The sequence below is a fragment of the Melozone crissalis genome, unplaced genomic scaffold (assembly GCF_028551555.1).
Source record: "Melozone crissalis strain CALT ecotype California unplaced genomic scaffold, PUWL_Pcris_2 ptg000019l_1, whole genome shotgun sequence".
In the NCBI taxonomy this organism is placed as follows: domain Eukaryota; kingdom Metazoa; phylum Chordata; class Aves; order Passeriformes; family Passerellidae; genus Melozone; species Melozone crissalis.
In genome coordinates this window covers 18,160,396-18,176,567 of record NW_026535797.1, presented here as the reverse complement: position 1 = coordinate 18,176,567, position 16,172 = coordinate 18,160,396, and the positions used below count along the sequence as shown (strand labels likewise).

Genomic DNA, 16,172 nt, shown 5'->3' with positions numbered 1-16,172 from the left:
CAGACCTGAATGGTATCACACCCTCCCAGTATCAAAAAGTCTGTGATAAAATCCTCACTTCTATAGTTTCATATACTTTCTCTTTCCACTGTGTCTTAAGGATCCACTCACCTCTCCTGTCACCATCCAGCAGGCACTCATACTGACCCCAACAACCTTCCAGATTTAGAGACACAAGATGCATCACTTTGTTAAATTTCAGACTTGATGAAAGCCCTGGCTGACAGACAGTATGGGGTTTTTTTTCCCATTTCTCTAAACTGCTAAGGTAAATCCTGCTGCTCTCAACAGAACTGTGAATAACATGTTTTGTCTTGTGGCTCAATCAAGAGAAATTACTTTTCAAATGATAACTATTTAGTGCTGTAAGAAATTATTTTTATTTTATTTTTAGTTTTACTTCAAAATTAATTTAAAGGTTGACATTTTCTAAGAAGTGCTGCTGCAGCATGATAGCTTTTTCAGAATTAGTCTTCCTTTAGTTTATGCCTAAAATACATTGCTAAATTTAATGTGGGCTAATATACAGCATTAGTCCTAGATTAGTAAAATTTACAAGCAACTTTTGCAGTCTTCCAACCCAGTACTCCTGGGTTCTGATTATTTTTATGTGCCAAAACAATAGTAAAAAAAAAAAAAAAATATACAGAATTCACTTAAAATCAGGCTTTAGTGTATCCAGGCGTATTATCTAAGCGCGCTCACTGTAATCTGAGCTCTCTCAGACAGGTATTTTTATTCCTGTAAATATCAAGAACCACTCTCCCCCACACAGCCAGCATCCTCAGGCTTTAGTATTGGCCCTGCTGGCAGCACAGCATCCTCTGGCAGATGGCGGCAGAGGTACCAGAACACCCAGCCCCTCCCCACCACCACCAGGACATGAAGGACCCCATCTCACAGTTAGAAAACTCATTGCTCATGTTTAAATCTCTATTGCGGAGGCCCAGAGGAATTGAGTTGGATAAAACCTCTCTGCCTCATCCCAGACCCCATTTTACAACTGTGACCAAAGTGCAATCTGGTTTAGACTGTCCAATTTCCAATCCACACTCTTGTTACAAATTATGTCATTACAAAAATAAATATCCCAAAAATTTGCTTTTATCAAAGGCACTATAATGGTTCTTAGGGGACATCTTGGCTATTAAGGTAACCAATTGGTCTAGTGATACCAAAATCCATCTTTCAGCAAGTATCTAAGTCATCTCCACACTGAAGTACCTTAGCACTCTCCAACTTCAGCATGAAAATCCCATCAGCCTCCAGTTTTCCTGACTTGCATGTACTTATATACACCTTCTGCTCCTTTATCTCTCACTCTAAACAGAAATTAGTTTAATTCAACTGGAAACCTACCATCTGTATTGACACAGACCTCACGAAAGACAAACATCTTGATTTGAAATGTTACCAAATATGTTACCTTGTGTGTTCTCTCAGTCCCCCTTTGATACTATTTGTACAGCTCACATGGTAATTATTTATTTTAGTCAAGAGTTAAAGCTTTCATGATCAGTCTCAGGAGAATGCAGAACTTATATTATTTTATGCAGCACCACGTCTCAATCAATTGCTATGATTGTTAGTTCTTCATGCTGTCTTTGCTTTCCATTTCCTTCGTTTCTGGTCGTGACTGTAATAGTTAATTTCATTAGGGACATACTTAGCAACTTCATCTGCAAGTCAACAGCATGGATCAGATAGAAATTTTTAGAAAGGGGAATTATTTATGGCTATTAACAGCATTGATGCTTATATTGCATGCTTCACAGAATACAATAATTGCATAGAGGTCAGAATGAGCACGGCCTGCCTTTAAAGCAGCAGCTATCTTAGGTCACTGGGATCAAAATATCTGCTTTGATAATCTAATGCAGTACACCAAGCCCCTGTTTCTAAATGGTAGAAATATATTATTTGTGCTTATCTATTTAACAGAATTATGGAATCAGCAGAACAGGAAGAAAACAAATCAATAAATCAGATTCACAACTCAGCAAATACTTTACATACTCCGGAGTTCTGATCCAGTAATGTGTTTTCAATAACACCACACAGGTTGGTTTCCCTCTCCACATTATCATTAGCTGACTATTGATTTAGTCACATACCTAAGTTCTAAACAGAAATCAGTCTAGAAGGGGCTCAAACTCTCCTCAGGAAAAGGGTTTGGATTCATTTGCACAGCACAGCAGTACTGAAATGCCAGCCACAAGCCACACCATCCCCAAAAACAAGGCGAGTGCAGCACAGGGAGGTAAGAACAGAGCGGGGGGACCCAAAAGTGGCACTAATGAGTCAGGCCATTCTGGGAGGGCAAATCCTTCTGTAAGGAACAATCAGAACTGCAGACCTCGAAATCACTCCTATGACTGGAAGTGACACTGGCACATGGAAGTTTTCATATCCATGAAGATGGGAGGAGGAATACGAGCCAAGGCAGTGAAGTGCTGCTCAACAGTCACTGTGCAAATGCCTGAGACTACACTAAATAAACTGCCCTCCAAACCCCCATACTTGGTTGTCATGCCTCTAAATGTAAAACCAGAGATTATCCTAAGGAGTGGATTGGTCAAGTTGGATGGAGTCACACTGCCACTCCTTACAGAGGCAGGAATCCCTACCCAGATGGCCACACATCACTGCAGGAGTTCCTCTGCATCTCAGACCTGCCTCCAAGCAACAGCCACATTCCTGATTTCTCATGACATCTATCTCCTACCCTGAGCATGCACACAACAGCGACAACACCTTCCCTTCCCTGTCCATACCATCCCCCCTTCCCCAGTTCAGTCCTGCCTGGCAATATTATACAATCTCTTCTGCTCTCCTCTCCCACTCCCAGCTCTGAACACCACTAGAGATCTGAGCACTCCATAAGTACTTACTTAAACCAGACATGGAAATCAATCAAGTCAATGCAATTCAATATCAATTAAAGAAGTAATATTTTGAAATTTCATAGGCAGTTAGCTAAAATCAATATAGTCATTATAATTGATTTTGGCCAACGATCTGTCCTACAATAAAAGCACTTTGCTCTAGTGTTCCTTCAGTCTGATGACACTGTGACACTGCATATTATTTCTAATATAGTCTTCATTTAAAGTACTAGCCACAAAGGGAAGTGGCTTCCCATACTATAAATTATATTCTCAGTTGGTTTATTTAATTCAAATTTGGCCTTATAAAAAGGATTCACTGGAAATGCAGGTAATAGGCCAATAAACAGATACTGAATTTCCTTTCATTGAATTGTAGGCAATAAAGTATTTGGTTTAGATTTTTCTATGTCCATCACAGAACCATATTTGTCTTTGAATTTGATTGCTAAGATACCAGAGTCAGTAAGCACAAACAAAACCAAGGTACTTCCTCAGTACAATCTGAGAATTAAACATCTTGAAACACAATAAGCAAATAATTAAAGGCAGAATATTTGAAGTGGTTGGTGACAAGATATTTTTAGGCAATTAGAAGAATATCAGTTATAAGGAACTGACAAGAGCTTTTAGCTCCCTCAAGACAGAGTAGCAATCTCCACAGAAACACAAAGGTGCTACACAGCCATGTAGCTGCTCACATTTTGTGATGTGGATGACAATTGCCACATTCAGAAACTCTACCCTAAGAGCCAGCATGCGCTCCATCATTTCTTCTCAGTAAAGCTGCACCTGTCTCCTCACAACACTTGACAGAGCAAACTTACATGCTATGTTTAACTCCTTCCCGTGATTTGTTTCTCTTTCAGTCAACAGCCTGGTGATGTCTTTATCACATCAAAGAACACACATACAGCAACACAAGCTGATATATATTAATGCAGGACCTTTCCTGCATTAATGTATATCAGTTTGGGTTGCTGTATGTGTGTTTATGTGTATTTACTGGTCAAGGAAAACCCAAGTATATTTGATAATCAATGCGATCCACCCCACACAATACAAAAAAAAATACCCAAAAACCAAAAAACCCAACCCAAAACATATAGTCAGTGGGATAATTTAATCCTTTTCTCCTGAAGAACATTCATCTTCAAACTATTGTTACAAATTGTTGGCACGTTGGACTTGACTTCAGGAAAAGGATGGAAAAGGAAAATGGATTTTGGCAATCCATTGCTATCATATAGGTAAAGGGACATTGCTTTGTTGGTTGACATTTCACACTGGAGACCTTTCAGCTATTGTACAAAATAATCCTGAACTTCAGTCCTGAACTTTGCTATCACTATCAACAAGAAGGCCAGCAGGTCTTAACTCCACAGAATAATTATAAATGAGTTTAACCTTTCATTTGCAAAAGAATTGGAGTTACAGCTTCAAGTTGTAGGAATGTGTGGTGATTTTGACATCTGTTAATGAACAAACCTTAAATACTGCAGGTAAATAACCTGCCACCAGCTGTTCTTGAAACTGTCCTGCAAATCCACATAGCCAGTCTTTTTAAACCACTAGCATTAAATCATGGATAAGTGCCAAGATGGAAGGATAATGACTTAATTCTTTCTGCTACAACAGATTGACCTAACAATTTACAATCTAGTAAAGTGAAATAGCCCTCATCCTTTGTTACTGCAAAACCAGAGTTACAGACCATTTTGATAATACATGAACAAGCACAGAAGCTGCTCCCAGAAAAAGATCATATTTTAAAGTCCCTTTATCTGCACTATCCTCTGAGATCTCCCACCTGGATCCACTGCAGACTGTTCAAGGGAAAGAGCAGCACTCAGGTCACAGCTATTGGATGTGTTGCTTTAAAGCACATGTACCAGTTTGACACTGTGACTACAACGTTATCCAGCAGACCCAAGCACCAGCTCTCCACTCCCACTGAACCCTGGCACTATCTCCAGGAAGCTGTACATGTTCTCTATCTGGTTGGCTGGAGCTGCATACCTGACAAGAGATCTGCATATCCCACACTGCTGAAGGCATCTCTGCTGCTGGCACAGCTCTTGTAACCCCATTGACAACCACACTGAGCTACAGCTCACCCCTGCCAGAAGGAAAAACTCTTATTCCTTTCTTCCTTCTTCCATTCTGCTCTTTCCATCTGCCACCACACCCAGCCTTACATTCCTACACTGACAAGGTGAGACCTTTTTATAAGAATAGTTGCTCACTGGAATGGTAGAAAGTTCTCACATATTTTTTCTTTCTGGTATTTTAGTGAGTCAAATCAGGTCAGAGAAGGAAGACTGAACAAATACCTTGAGCTCCCTCTGCAATCAGAAACAACCCCTTGTAATCCTCCCAATGGCTATGGCTATTAATTTTTAATAATCTTCCCAGTCACAGTAGATTAAGGAGCAAACAAAAAAATGCTGACTACGATAACATTCAGTCTGGAGCTGGGACTGTGGCCTGAGCTTGTACAGAACCAAATACTGGGGAGTCCTGATCAAAACTGTAGCTCTGCAGCACTACAGATGCAGCATAGGCATGGCTCCACTGCAGTGTGAAAACTCAGGCTCCTCAGAGGCACTCTGGTCAGCCATGTGCTTTTGTTAAACACTGTCTGTGCCATGCCAAGCACATGGGCCATACTCCTCAGACAGTGGCTGCCAGCATCAATGGCTCCTAAAATTGGTGTTATGAGCACCAAAGAAATTTGTCCACCCCACTCCAGGGGATATAATTTTCCAAAATTATTCTGGACTGAAAAAAAAAAAAGAATCTAGAGTAGAGAAAACTCTCTCAAGCCCTTTTACCAGCAACTGGCCATAAGATGAAGTGATACCAGAACCCAGCCACTTTCAGCAATAAACTTCCTGAATTCAGCCACAACATTGTATTTCTCTTCTTTCAGTCGTCCAAAGGTCAGGAGGATCTTCATTCCTACTCTGCTTTTTAGGGTATAACCAAGAGCTCAGTGTGCCTATTTCAACACTGTTGTACCTGTTTCTAACATGCAAACAAATCCTGCTTCCTACTGTGTGCAACAGCTGAGTAAGTGACTTGCTGCACTACCAGGGTTGATCAGGGAGACAAAGGCAGAAGAAATGTAGGAATTCTTACTTCTGCATTAATTCATACTCTGAATCTAAGTACTCAGATTATTAAGCCATAAGTACGTGTGACATCACTGGTTAATAAAACAAAGGTGGCTCCTCCTAAACTGGAGCTGTGCAAAGGAGTAAGTAGTAACCCTGTTCCTGTTCTTCCAAAGAGACCATGAGCAACCCATTCCCTTCCCAGGCAACAGAATAAGTTTTTACTTTAGAAACAACATATGCAGCTTCTTTATCCTTTATTTCTTATACCACAAGTTGGTTTAACTTCAATACCAGTTCACAGGATGACAGTGAGCAAAACAATTCTTAACACCTGCTTTTAAGAGGAAGGATATTACAAGTAACTTTCAACCATAGCAAAAAACTAGTATCTCCTCTCTTTAGATATCTTCATAAATGCTAATTTACAACTCATTGGGCACAAAGGATGCACAGAATTCCTTCCTGTGGAAGGAATACCTGGTAGAAAGACTGTCAAAGGACCCTCCCTCCCCCATGTTAGTCTTAAGTACTTAAATATGTGCAGGCCTGGGCAGAGTCTGGGCACAGATCCTTTCCTCTTCCAGCTCAGCAGAGAGCTCACATTGCAGCCTCACAAAGGAGTTTCCCTTTCCCACCAGTGAACCTTGCATCAAACTACCCCTGCCCACACTGCAGGGAGCTGAAGGAAACAAATGAGGTTGTGTATGCTGCTGGGCTTGTCTATCATTTACCATAAATGTAAGGGAAAGCCAGCAAGGAAAAAAAGTAATTATGATAGAATTCTTACAATGAAGAGTAATACATTTATACAGGTGGTAAAAGTGCAGGTGACTGTCCTCTCAGGAGAGAGGTGCTAGCATTTGTAGCCCTTCCACTGTGCTATTTACACACTGACTGACAGTTTCACCCTGTACTCCCTCAGTGATGTTCTATTAGTAATTAGAGAGCCTATGACTTTGTGATTTTTTAATATTTAATTCCCTCCCCACAAGTGCTTTCCCCAGCAGTCCAGCTGCCCTTAGAGCTGCATTACTGTTCCTTCTCAATGCCTCTTTCCCTCCCCAGGAGGTGAGGCTATGGTTCATTATTTCAAATTCAGATTGCCTGTGCTTAATAAGCTGGTGCCTGCCTGCAAACTTTTCAGGGCTTTTTCTAAGGAGAATGACTGCCTCTGCCTGAGCCTTCAGGCAGGGACAGAAAGCTGCTTTTGCCAAGAGCAGCAATTACTCCAGCACACGCCATGAATCCAATTGGAGAGGGGTATCTGTACAGAGATAAGAGGATTACACCTTTGAACAACTCACATCCTTCTTCATGGGACATGCCACCTAGTAAGGGTGAGAACATGAACCTGCCTCTGGAGAAATCCCACAAACATCACTCTCTTGACCCTGTTTCTATATGCACATGGCCACTGAATCAGAAAAGAGACAAAAAAACCAATTAGAGCCCAAAGCTCATAACACAGGTCACTGCCACACACCCCTGCACCAGAGCAGCACAGTGCTAGGAGCCTGTACCACAGAACAAAAGTTACTCCATGCTTCATTCACCTCCCTAGGGCTGCACAGAGTGAGAAGGGACTCTCATAGTTTACTTGTCCCTTGTTTTATTCCTTAATCTGGTCCTATTTCTTCACACTGCCTTCAGGGCAGTTAATCCAATGCTGCACCAATGACTCCCTCCACAGCCCCTGTACTCCTGCCTTAGGATTCTAAGTTAAAGTCAGCAGTTTCATCTCAAGCTCCTCCAAAGCAACATGACAAAACCCAGGCTCATGCTGCAGGCAGCCCTACCACCACCATCTCCTGCTCCCTGCCTCAGGGATGTCTTCCTCCACCAAACTGGAATACAATTATACTTACCGACATCTCACTCTTGCCTTTCACCCACATACCTTTCCAGAGGAGAGCTCCCAAACTGCCATGTGAGGATGTGGGGCAGTGAACCAGCCCCTCACAGGTGGGCTCCTCCTTAATGGTGGCTCTGCTCTGCCAGCTGCACCAGCCACTCTGATTGCTCCCACCCGGGCCTCCTGTGCTCCCAGCAATGCTGGTGAGCTCCCAGGGCTGAAGGAAGTGTTTGCAGGAGCTCACAGCTCCAGGGCTGTTTACCTTGGTTCCAGGATTGGGAAACTGGGTGTTGCCATTTGCCTGGTAGGCTGGAGGTGCCAGGGCGCTGGGCTCCCACGTGCTCTGGAGTAGCTGTGCACAGCTCCAGCCCCTCTAACCACAGCTGACCTGGGGCTGTGCAGGCACCAGTGCTGCCCTGGTGCTAGGCTGGCATTTGGTGAGGGCCACTAGACACACGACAGCTCCCTTTTCCATCTTTGACTGGCTGGTGAAAGGATGGCTCCTCACACACCAGGAGGGAAATAACTGTTCCACTACAGGCATGTGAAGGATATCAGTACATTTTGCACCAGCCTAACTACCCTCAATATCTCCCATCACTTTTTCTAGACTCTAAGTTTTAAATAAAACACACCGAAGAAAGTTTTATTATTATGACTCTAAGGAAAATTGTTAACATATGTTTGAGCATGTCACAAACAGAAATAATAGGTCATAGTGTCACCCAAAAGTACAAAGTCTAATAAAGGGAGACGGGTGCCTTCTATTCTTAGTGCCTCTACAATTGAGACACATTGTGCTGAAGACAGGAATACTGTAAATTATATATGATGGCAGCAGGCTAACTCTCTTTCTATAGAGGGCAATCACGTCACTCAAAATACAAATGCATAAGCCTGCAGCCAGTCCAACTTCCATTTTCTAGCACATTTAAATGCAACTGGGCTGGCAACCTTTTTGGGACTTTTCAAGCCAAGGATCAAATTCTTTTTTTTAATCTCTTAAAAACAATTAAACAAAAATGCATCCATTGAGACTGAAGGATGTAGTCTGAAAACTGCCTTCCATCTAATCTATACAGAAAGTTCTCTTCCCCCCCACTCTGCAAGGCTTTATTTTTCTATCCCACCACATAAGAAGAAAGTGAAAATAGATGTTTTCCATTGCAGCTACTAATTTTGGGATCCTGGACTCCACCAATTGCTGTACATGAACCCCTACAGATGAAAAAATAATGCAAAATCCATTCAGGCCCAGCCAGAATGAATGACTTCCCAGAATGCTCATTTATTCACATTAAGATTTTCCGTCTGTGAGATTTTACACCTTCCTAGATCTTATGGAAAGAACATGTACCTCTGAATGCACATTTCAGAATTACAGATGTGAAGCTGCTGGTGGAACAGCAAGGGCTGCCTTATAGATGATAGTTACTTTTAGTAAGGCAAATTATCTTTGTTCTCTACTGTGCCTTTCACAGACATTAGGAACTACACCCTGGATGTCAGGCCCAAGTCCAGAGCAGGCATTTTCAAAAGTCTGAATGTCTTTAAACACAGGAGCTTTCTTAAGGACAATCTACAAGTCAAACAAAAAAGACAGCATCAGACACCACAACTCCATGTTTAAAGGCACATTCTCAGCAGAGAATTGGAAATAAAAGAGAAATTGATGAAGCATTCCTGTTTGCACAAATGTGGGGAGCCTGAAGCAAAGAGCTAGCTAGCCAAACACATATTGGGGTTTGAACCTCAAGAACTCTGCAAATACATGAACATCTCTAGGTTCAGCCACATTTCTGCCTTCTGTCACACTCAAGCAAAACCACAGATACTTAGGATACCTGAGTATCCCTCCTTGTCCCTTCTCTTCAATCTGTCTGTTCACAGAAATCACACTACTTCCCTTCCACAACGAAGTCCCAATGGCAGAGTTGACGGTCACTAATCTGAAAAGTCAGCCAAACTCAAGCAGCAGCTTGCAGCAAATCAGCTGCCCTTGTTGATGCTCCCTGTATGCAGAACATTCTCACTGCCTTCTGAATACTTTGTCCACTGTTTCTCACCTGAATCCTCATTAGCAACCTCAGCTGAGACTCCAGGGAGCACGAACTGCCATTTCCTATTCGGCTCAGTCTTGCAAAGTGAGACACTTACCTTAAAGAGCCTTTCAGCATCTCCAGCATGGCCTGTTTACAGTTCCTGTGAACAAGAGCTACAGAAAACCTTGCAGGATTAGGTCCTACTTGGTAAACTTTGCAAGGGGTTAGCAGTGCTCTGCCACAGCATTGCAAAAGTAAAAAACTTCCCAGAATCCCAGCTCTTTTCATGAGTTCTTAATTCGGACTTACTTAATAAACTTACCTGTGCACAGGTAATGAATCAATCAGAACAAACAGAGAGAGAATGACACATACTGCTATAAATTGAAATTGAATCACAAAGGTACACTATAGTTTTTCCCCCGAGTATCAGTAGGCCCTAGGGATGTAGAATGTCTGTCCCCTAACTACACTTCAGTATATATTAATACACAAATTAGTGTCTTCCAGGTGATTTGATGACTATGGAAGAATGGCAGGCATGACACAGCCTTCCTGTACAATCTTAGCAGCATCACCTAGCTTGTCTCATCAGAGCTATAACAGCTACCAGGAATGCTGGATAACACATATAATAAAAGACTCCCTTAGAAGGGGGACGGCAAAGAGGCAGCATCTACAAAAGACTTGCTGAACTTCTACAACCCTGTGTAGCTGAAAAATAAGTACTTGTGACTTTACTGTGGGTGCAGCAGTACATATCTGATCCTGACACCTCCAGATGGCAGGAAGCTTCTTTCCAAGATGCTAACAGCTATTTAATGGGCTGTTGGTATTTTAAGGACTGTTCATCACGTAATAGGGCTTTCAATACATGATGCAGTGACATTTGGCTGAAAGTACCTGTGCTGGAATCACAGTAGCTAGAACCAGTGATACCTTTCCTATTTGACAATACTGGCATGGCTGAAGAAAACCCTAATCTTTACATACTCGCTCTCTGAATGTGTTTGCTTTAGCTCCTAAATGACATTAATCTGTTTCCAGTGGGCAGGAAGAGATCCCTCTGACACTGTCATTAGTTTGTGAATGGCAATGATGATTCCCAAATGCCATGTCAAACGAGTAACTGGTACTGCCCCTGAAGATCACAGAATGCATCCCCTGCCAGAGCATCTCTTCCAGGTGACCTGACATAGAGACAACGCTGTACCCAGCCCCAGCTCTCTTCTTTACAAACATGGCACACCACACCTCACAGCTCCGAATGACTGCTCAAAGCATCTGTTGCAAACCCAGGGCAGGTTTTCCTTCCTTCCTTTTGTTTTGCCCACAGCTCACAGAATGAGTATCTCCACCTCCTGCATCCAGCCCTGCAAAGATAACGTGCTACAGCAAACTGCTTCTCAAGATGCTGCAGGTAAATGAGACACACCTGTCTCCAGCCGTTGGAATGAACTCAGCGTTAGAAACACAGCATTAGCAACTGGTAAGGGGATGAAAAGGCGATGTCGAGTCTCAGGACAGAGTACTATTTTTTTTTAATTAATGCTGCTGTTTAGCCCAGACATTGCAGACCACGCCGGTGAACACCAGCACAGGTCTCCTCCTCCTCCTAGGCTTCATTCTCCCCGGTCAGTCACTCCTCCCCAGGGCAGGCTTCGGCCAGAGGAGCAGCAGCCCCCGCAGCCGCGGTGGGGACATTCCGCGGGCAGCGCCGGGGCTCGCCGCCGCCACCGCCGCGAAGTTTCCCCGTGGCGGCAGCCGGTCCCCGTCCCCAGCCCGCGGGGGTCGCACACTCACCTCTCCGGGCCTGCCTGATCTTGGGGCTCAGCATGCTCCCGGCTGGGCGCTGCCCGCAGCCTCAGCGCCCGGCCCCGGCCGCCGCCCCGCGCATCCCCGCCGCCGCTGCCGCCGCTCCAGCCCTGCCTCGGGGCGCCGCTCCACGCCGGGCTGGAGAAACCCTAATGCATTATTTATCCGGCCTCGAATTAATTCCCATCCAAAGTAGGCATGAAGTGTCTCGGTAATTAGCGCCGATAGATGGGCAGCGCGCAGGCACGAGGGCTGGCCCCGGCTGCCGGCGCTAATTGGCCGCGCGGCCGTGTGATCAATGCGATCAATGCGATCAGTGGGATCAATGCGATCAGTGCGATCAGTGCGCCGCCGCTTCCAGCGAGCCGCGCTCAGCCCCGGCCGGGCTGCGCCTGCCTCCGCGCCCTGCGCTCAACAGATGCTCCGGCTCGGCAAGGCTCGCATGGGGAGCCGAGCCTGATTCAGCGGGGTTTCTGCTGCGCTGGAAGAAATACCGAGAGCGCCGGTCCTGAGGGCGGCGGCGTGCTCGGCCACCTGCTGTGCCCTGCGTCCCTCCCGGGGAGGCATCCCGGCGAGAGACGGGGAGCCGGGCGAGAAACGACACACCGCTCTCTGCCAGAGAGACAAAGATCTCTCGCCTGCGCTGGCAGACCCGCAGGATGGGCACAAGGGAATGTCTTCATTACACTTTACATTACATGACATTTTAGCACCCATCATTTCTAATTGTACTGTTTGCTTAGCTCACCCCTCACCAGGAGGGAGGCAAGTGTGCAGTTCTGCAGCCGGTAATGAAGAGGAGGAAAGGACAATCGTTTATTGGCATAGATAGACACTCTTAAATAGCATCTATAAAATATAAATAGATAATTGGAGCATAATTGCATCTGAATAATGGACATGTCCTGACCCTGGACTGCTTGTAGCTCCATCCACCCAGCAGCTCCTTCTGTGAGTGCCAAAAAGGGGTAAATAACTCCCTTGCAGTGTACCTGCCCTGCAGTATCACCCTGTATTGATGAGCTATACTGACAAAAAGCATCTGAGATTGGCAGTTTTCTCCTCTTCCAAGATCTATCACATCTTGGATATTGAATGCTGGCTTTCAAGTCATATCTCCAGTACTGGAAGAGGTTCTCTGGCTCTTTACAGGGGTTGAGCTTCTCAATAGCTAAGATGTTTTGGACCTTTAGCTGCTGGTGAAACCAGCAATCACAATAACTGCTTGTAAATCTTTGAGGTCACGGTGGCATGAACTCAAACTCACGCACCTGTAAGCAAGGATACAAGCGGGATCTGAACTGCTGTCTCAGTTCTGAGCCCACAGCCTCCTGCAGCTATCTCCCCACTAATCACCTGTTTCAGCTGGGTTCCAGCACAGTGAAGAATAGCTAGCTGATGGTCCCTTGCCCAGCAAACTTAGCAAGCATCCTGATACTGTGCATAGGCAGGAAGAACATCAGCAGAGGGTCTTTTTACACTCCTGCCTTACTAGCTATTTACTAGAACTCTTTTTATCTCTGTATTTTTAGTAATTCCTGTCTGTTTTAGTGCTGTTTACACATAGAATTTTGCAGTTTGACCAGGAAGTCAAAAGGTGCATACAGTAAACATGACAAGGGATAAAGTTGACTGAACTTTTAACCTCATGGGAAGCATAGAACACTTCATCCTGCTAAGTCATTTCCCAAGAAAACTTGATTTCCTGTCTAGGAAAAATATTACATAATGCGAGCTATATAAATAATTACCATGTTCATGAGTAAAATTAAAACATTCAAGCCTAGTTCAACACTAAATGCTAACTTCTAAGGTTTTCTTGTTAAATAAAAAATACTCAGTGGAAAGAGAAACATTCAATTTCACCTGTTTTGCTTTGACGTAAATATTTTTTGCTCTTCTTAAAGCCATTTTAAAGTATAAACATAAATAAATTTTTAAAGACTAAGAAAGTGGGGGTGAGGTTGGGTTTTTCCCCCCCATTTAAGTACTTGTCTGAAATTTAGATCTAAAATTATGAAACACTATTTGAGGGAAGTAAGCTGCTTCCCAAGGAAAGAAAACCAAACCAAATTAAAACAAACAAGCCATCCAAGAGAGAAAACCAATAAAACATAACCAAACAACCACCTCCAGCAAGTGGCTCTACACTAGCTGCAATGCCTTGGTCTGGGAATTTAGAGAAATAGCTCCTTATAGAAACACTAAGAGTAGATCCAGTAGAAGGGTAGCACAAGTTTCTAGAAGGAACCAGACTGTGTAGAAATGTGTCATTCCTAAAGCTTCCATACTGAAAGCTTGAATTAAGGAAGATAATTGGGACAAGTTGCCTTGATGGTTTGCATTTACCATAATTATCCTGTGTAAATTTAACAGGTCCTTTCCATCCCAGAAGCAGAGATGTTCTCCTATGTAAACACACTCTGCAAAGATGAGAGACACCTGTGTTGTGGTCCTGAAGTGCATTAAATAGCCTTAATGGCCCTAATATACCTCACATGGTCACCATCCACACCCTCTGCCCACAGGTCCAGGACCTCTATTTAAACCCCAGCTTGGGCCTTGCATCCAGCTTAAGCTATCTGGTAGGAACATTGGTTTTTTGTAGTGATGTATGAATTTGGGTTATGATTAGAGGCTGTTTTTTCAGCTAGACCTTACATTTCCTTCAATACTATGGCTCTACCGGGTAATTAGAAGACTATGTCTGGTCTTGGTAATTGTTATTCTATGTAATTTTCACTTTTGGAGGTGCAAGATATTTTCTTAGCATGATGCTAGACCTGCTTCTTCATTGCCATAAGCGTGTTGGATGTACTTGGGCATTGATTGAAACTGGGTATTTCTAAACCTTTCCTCCTTACTTTATTTGAGTACTATGGGTATCATGGCCTGTCCTGCTGTGCTCTCCTTCTCTTACTCTTATGTGGAAAAGGGGGTTTTCTGGTTATTCTATTCCAGAGCTGGGGTATATGGGCTGTCCTGTTTAGCAGGCTTCTCAGAGTGAGTTAGGAAGCTGCTAAACTGTAGGCAACAGGACTTTTTAAGACTGATTTGCATTGAGAGGGGCATCCCTGATGGCTTGGGATACCAGAGTGATAATGTGTACCAGTTGTTGATAACCACTGCTGTCATGGTTCTATCCCTCTGCTTGGTTAAATCCAGAGTGAAAGTATATATTGTAGAGCAATAAGCATCTAGTAGGCCAGAAAACAGAAATCACTTGACTAACCATATACTGGAGAAGTGCTACTATGTGGCTCTTATGGGAATCTAAAAATAAATGTGGTCATTAATTATCTGCTGCCTTTTTGGAATGTGGAAAAGCTTTTCTGTCTCTCACAAGTGTTCCCCATTGACGGCTAAGCACAAAATGAAGGCAGGTGATATGACCTAGGGATTAGAAAGCTTTAGGAGAGTCAGGAGATGGGGTCTCTTGTCTTAATGACAGCTGATTTCCCATGGCTCCGAGCAAGATATTAAATCCCAGGTCATGTCCATATTAATGCAGTGTTTTGGGATCTGGGATTGGCAAGTGCAATCTATCTGCAGAGGATGATAAGGAGTTGCTGCAGTGGGGACCCCCACAGGAGCTGTGATTCATGTGCTGGCGCCAAGGCTGATGACTGGAGGCTGTGAAACGCGGCGGGTGCTGCAGACGGAAGATGCGTGGGCCAGGGAAGTTGCTGGAGCTGTTGTGAGGCAGATTGAATGGGTCTCTGTTTCCCCAGGCTGCACACACAGCATGCTGTCACCTACCAATTAGCACACGGTATATCCTTTTTCCTCCTCCTCATCTTCTGCTTCCATCTGTGGGCCAAGGACTTGTTGTAACTAGCTGACTGATAACATTTTCCGTGCTCATCAGCATGATGCACCTGGATCAAAGCCCAAGATCAAATCACCCTGGACTTTGGCCCCACTGAATCTCAGATCCAGTTTATTTAGACTGTAACCAAAATTGCAATCTGTTCTAATATGTTGTAAAATGGAATTGATGGAAAAGGGTCCAGAGAAACAAGGGAAGACCATGGTGTGTGCTTTGAGATCAATAGCTGCAGCAACATTTCTACTGTGAGGCAAGTTTGAATGGTTATGTATTCAGGAACTGTGGAATTCTGCTGAAGAAGTTTTTGCATAGATTAACAACTTTTTAAGTATCTAATGACCAGGAGGAATTTCAATTTGATATAGCCCTTGCTTACAGGCTAAACGATCACCACTTGAAATCTCCTGATGCTGATGATGCCAGCTGGTTTTCCAGGTGAAATAGGCTACTGGTCTTTCAGCTTCCAGTAACCAGTGATTTTACTGCCAGTCTTAGGGCTTATAGCAAGAAGCACTCAATCCATGAAGTGAGAATTTTCCTGTTCTTCTTTGGAGATGGCATCTCTGGTATCACGTAAACTGTTATTGCAGAATAAAGAAAGCTGTGTGGATGTTCTAGAGCAGCTCTGGG

The 16,172-nt window shown here is 43.7% G+C and overlaps 1 protein-coding gene across 2 annotated transcripts in view; it reads right to left on the bottom strand.

Moving 5' to 3' along the window:
- ARHGAP22 (Rho GTPase activating protein 22) overlaps positions 1-12,021 on the bottom strand; it is a 117,176-nt gene extending 105,155 nt beyond the window's left edge. For both annotated transcript variants that reach the window (XM_054277216.1, XM_054277218.1), the window contains exon 1: positions 11,702-12,021. In XM_054277216.1, the coding sequence (XP_054133191.1) occupies positions 11,702-11,735 (34 nt within the window). In that variant the 5' untranslated portion in view covers positions 11,736-12,021. The remainder of the gene's footprint in view (positions 1-11,701) is intronic.
- Between the last annotated feature and the right edge of the window lie 4,151 nt (positions 12,022-16,172).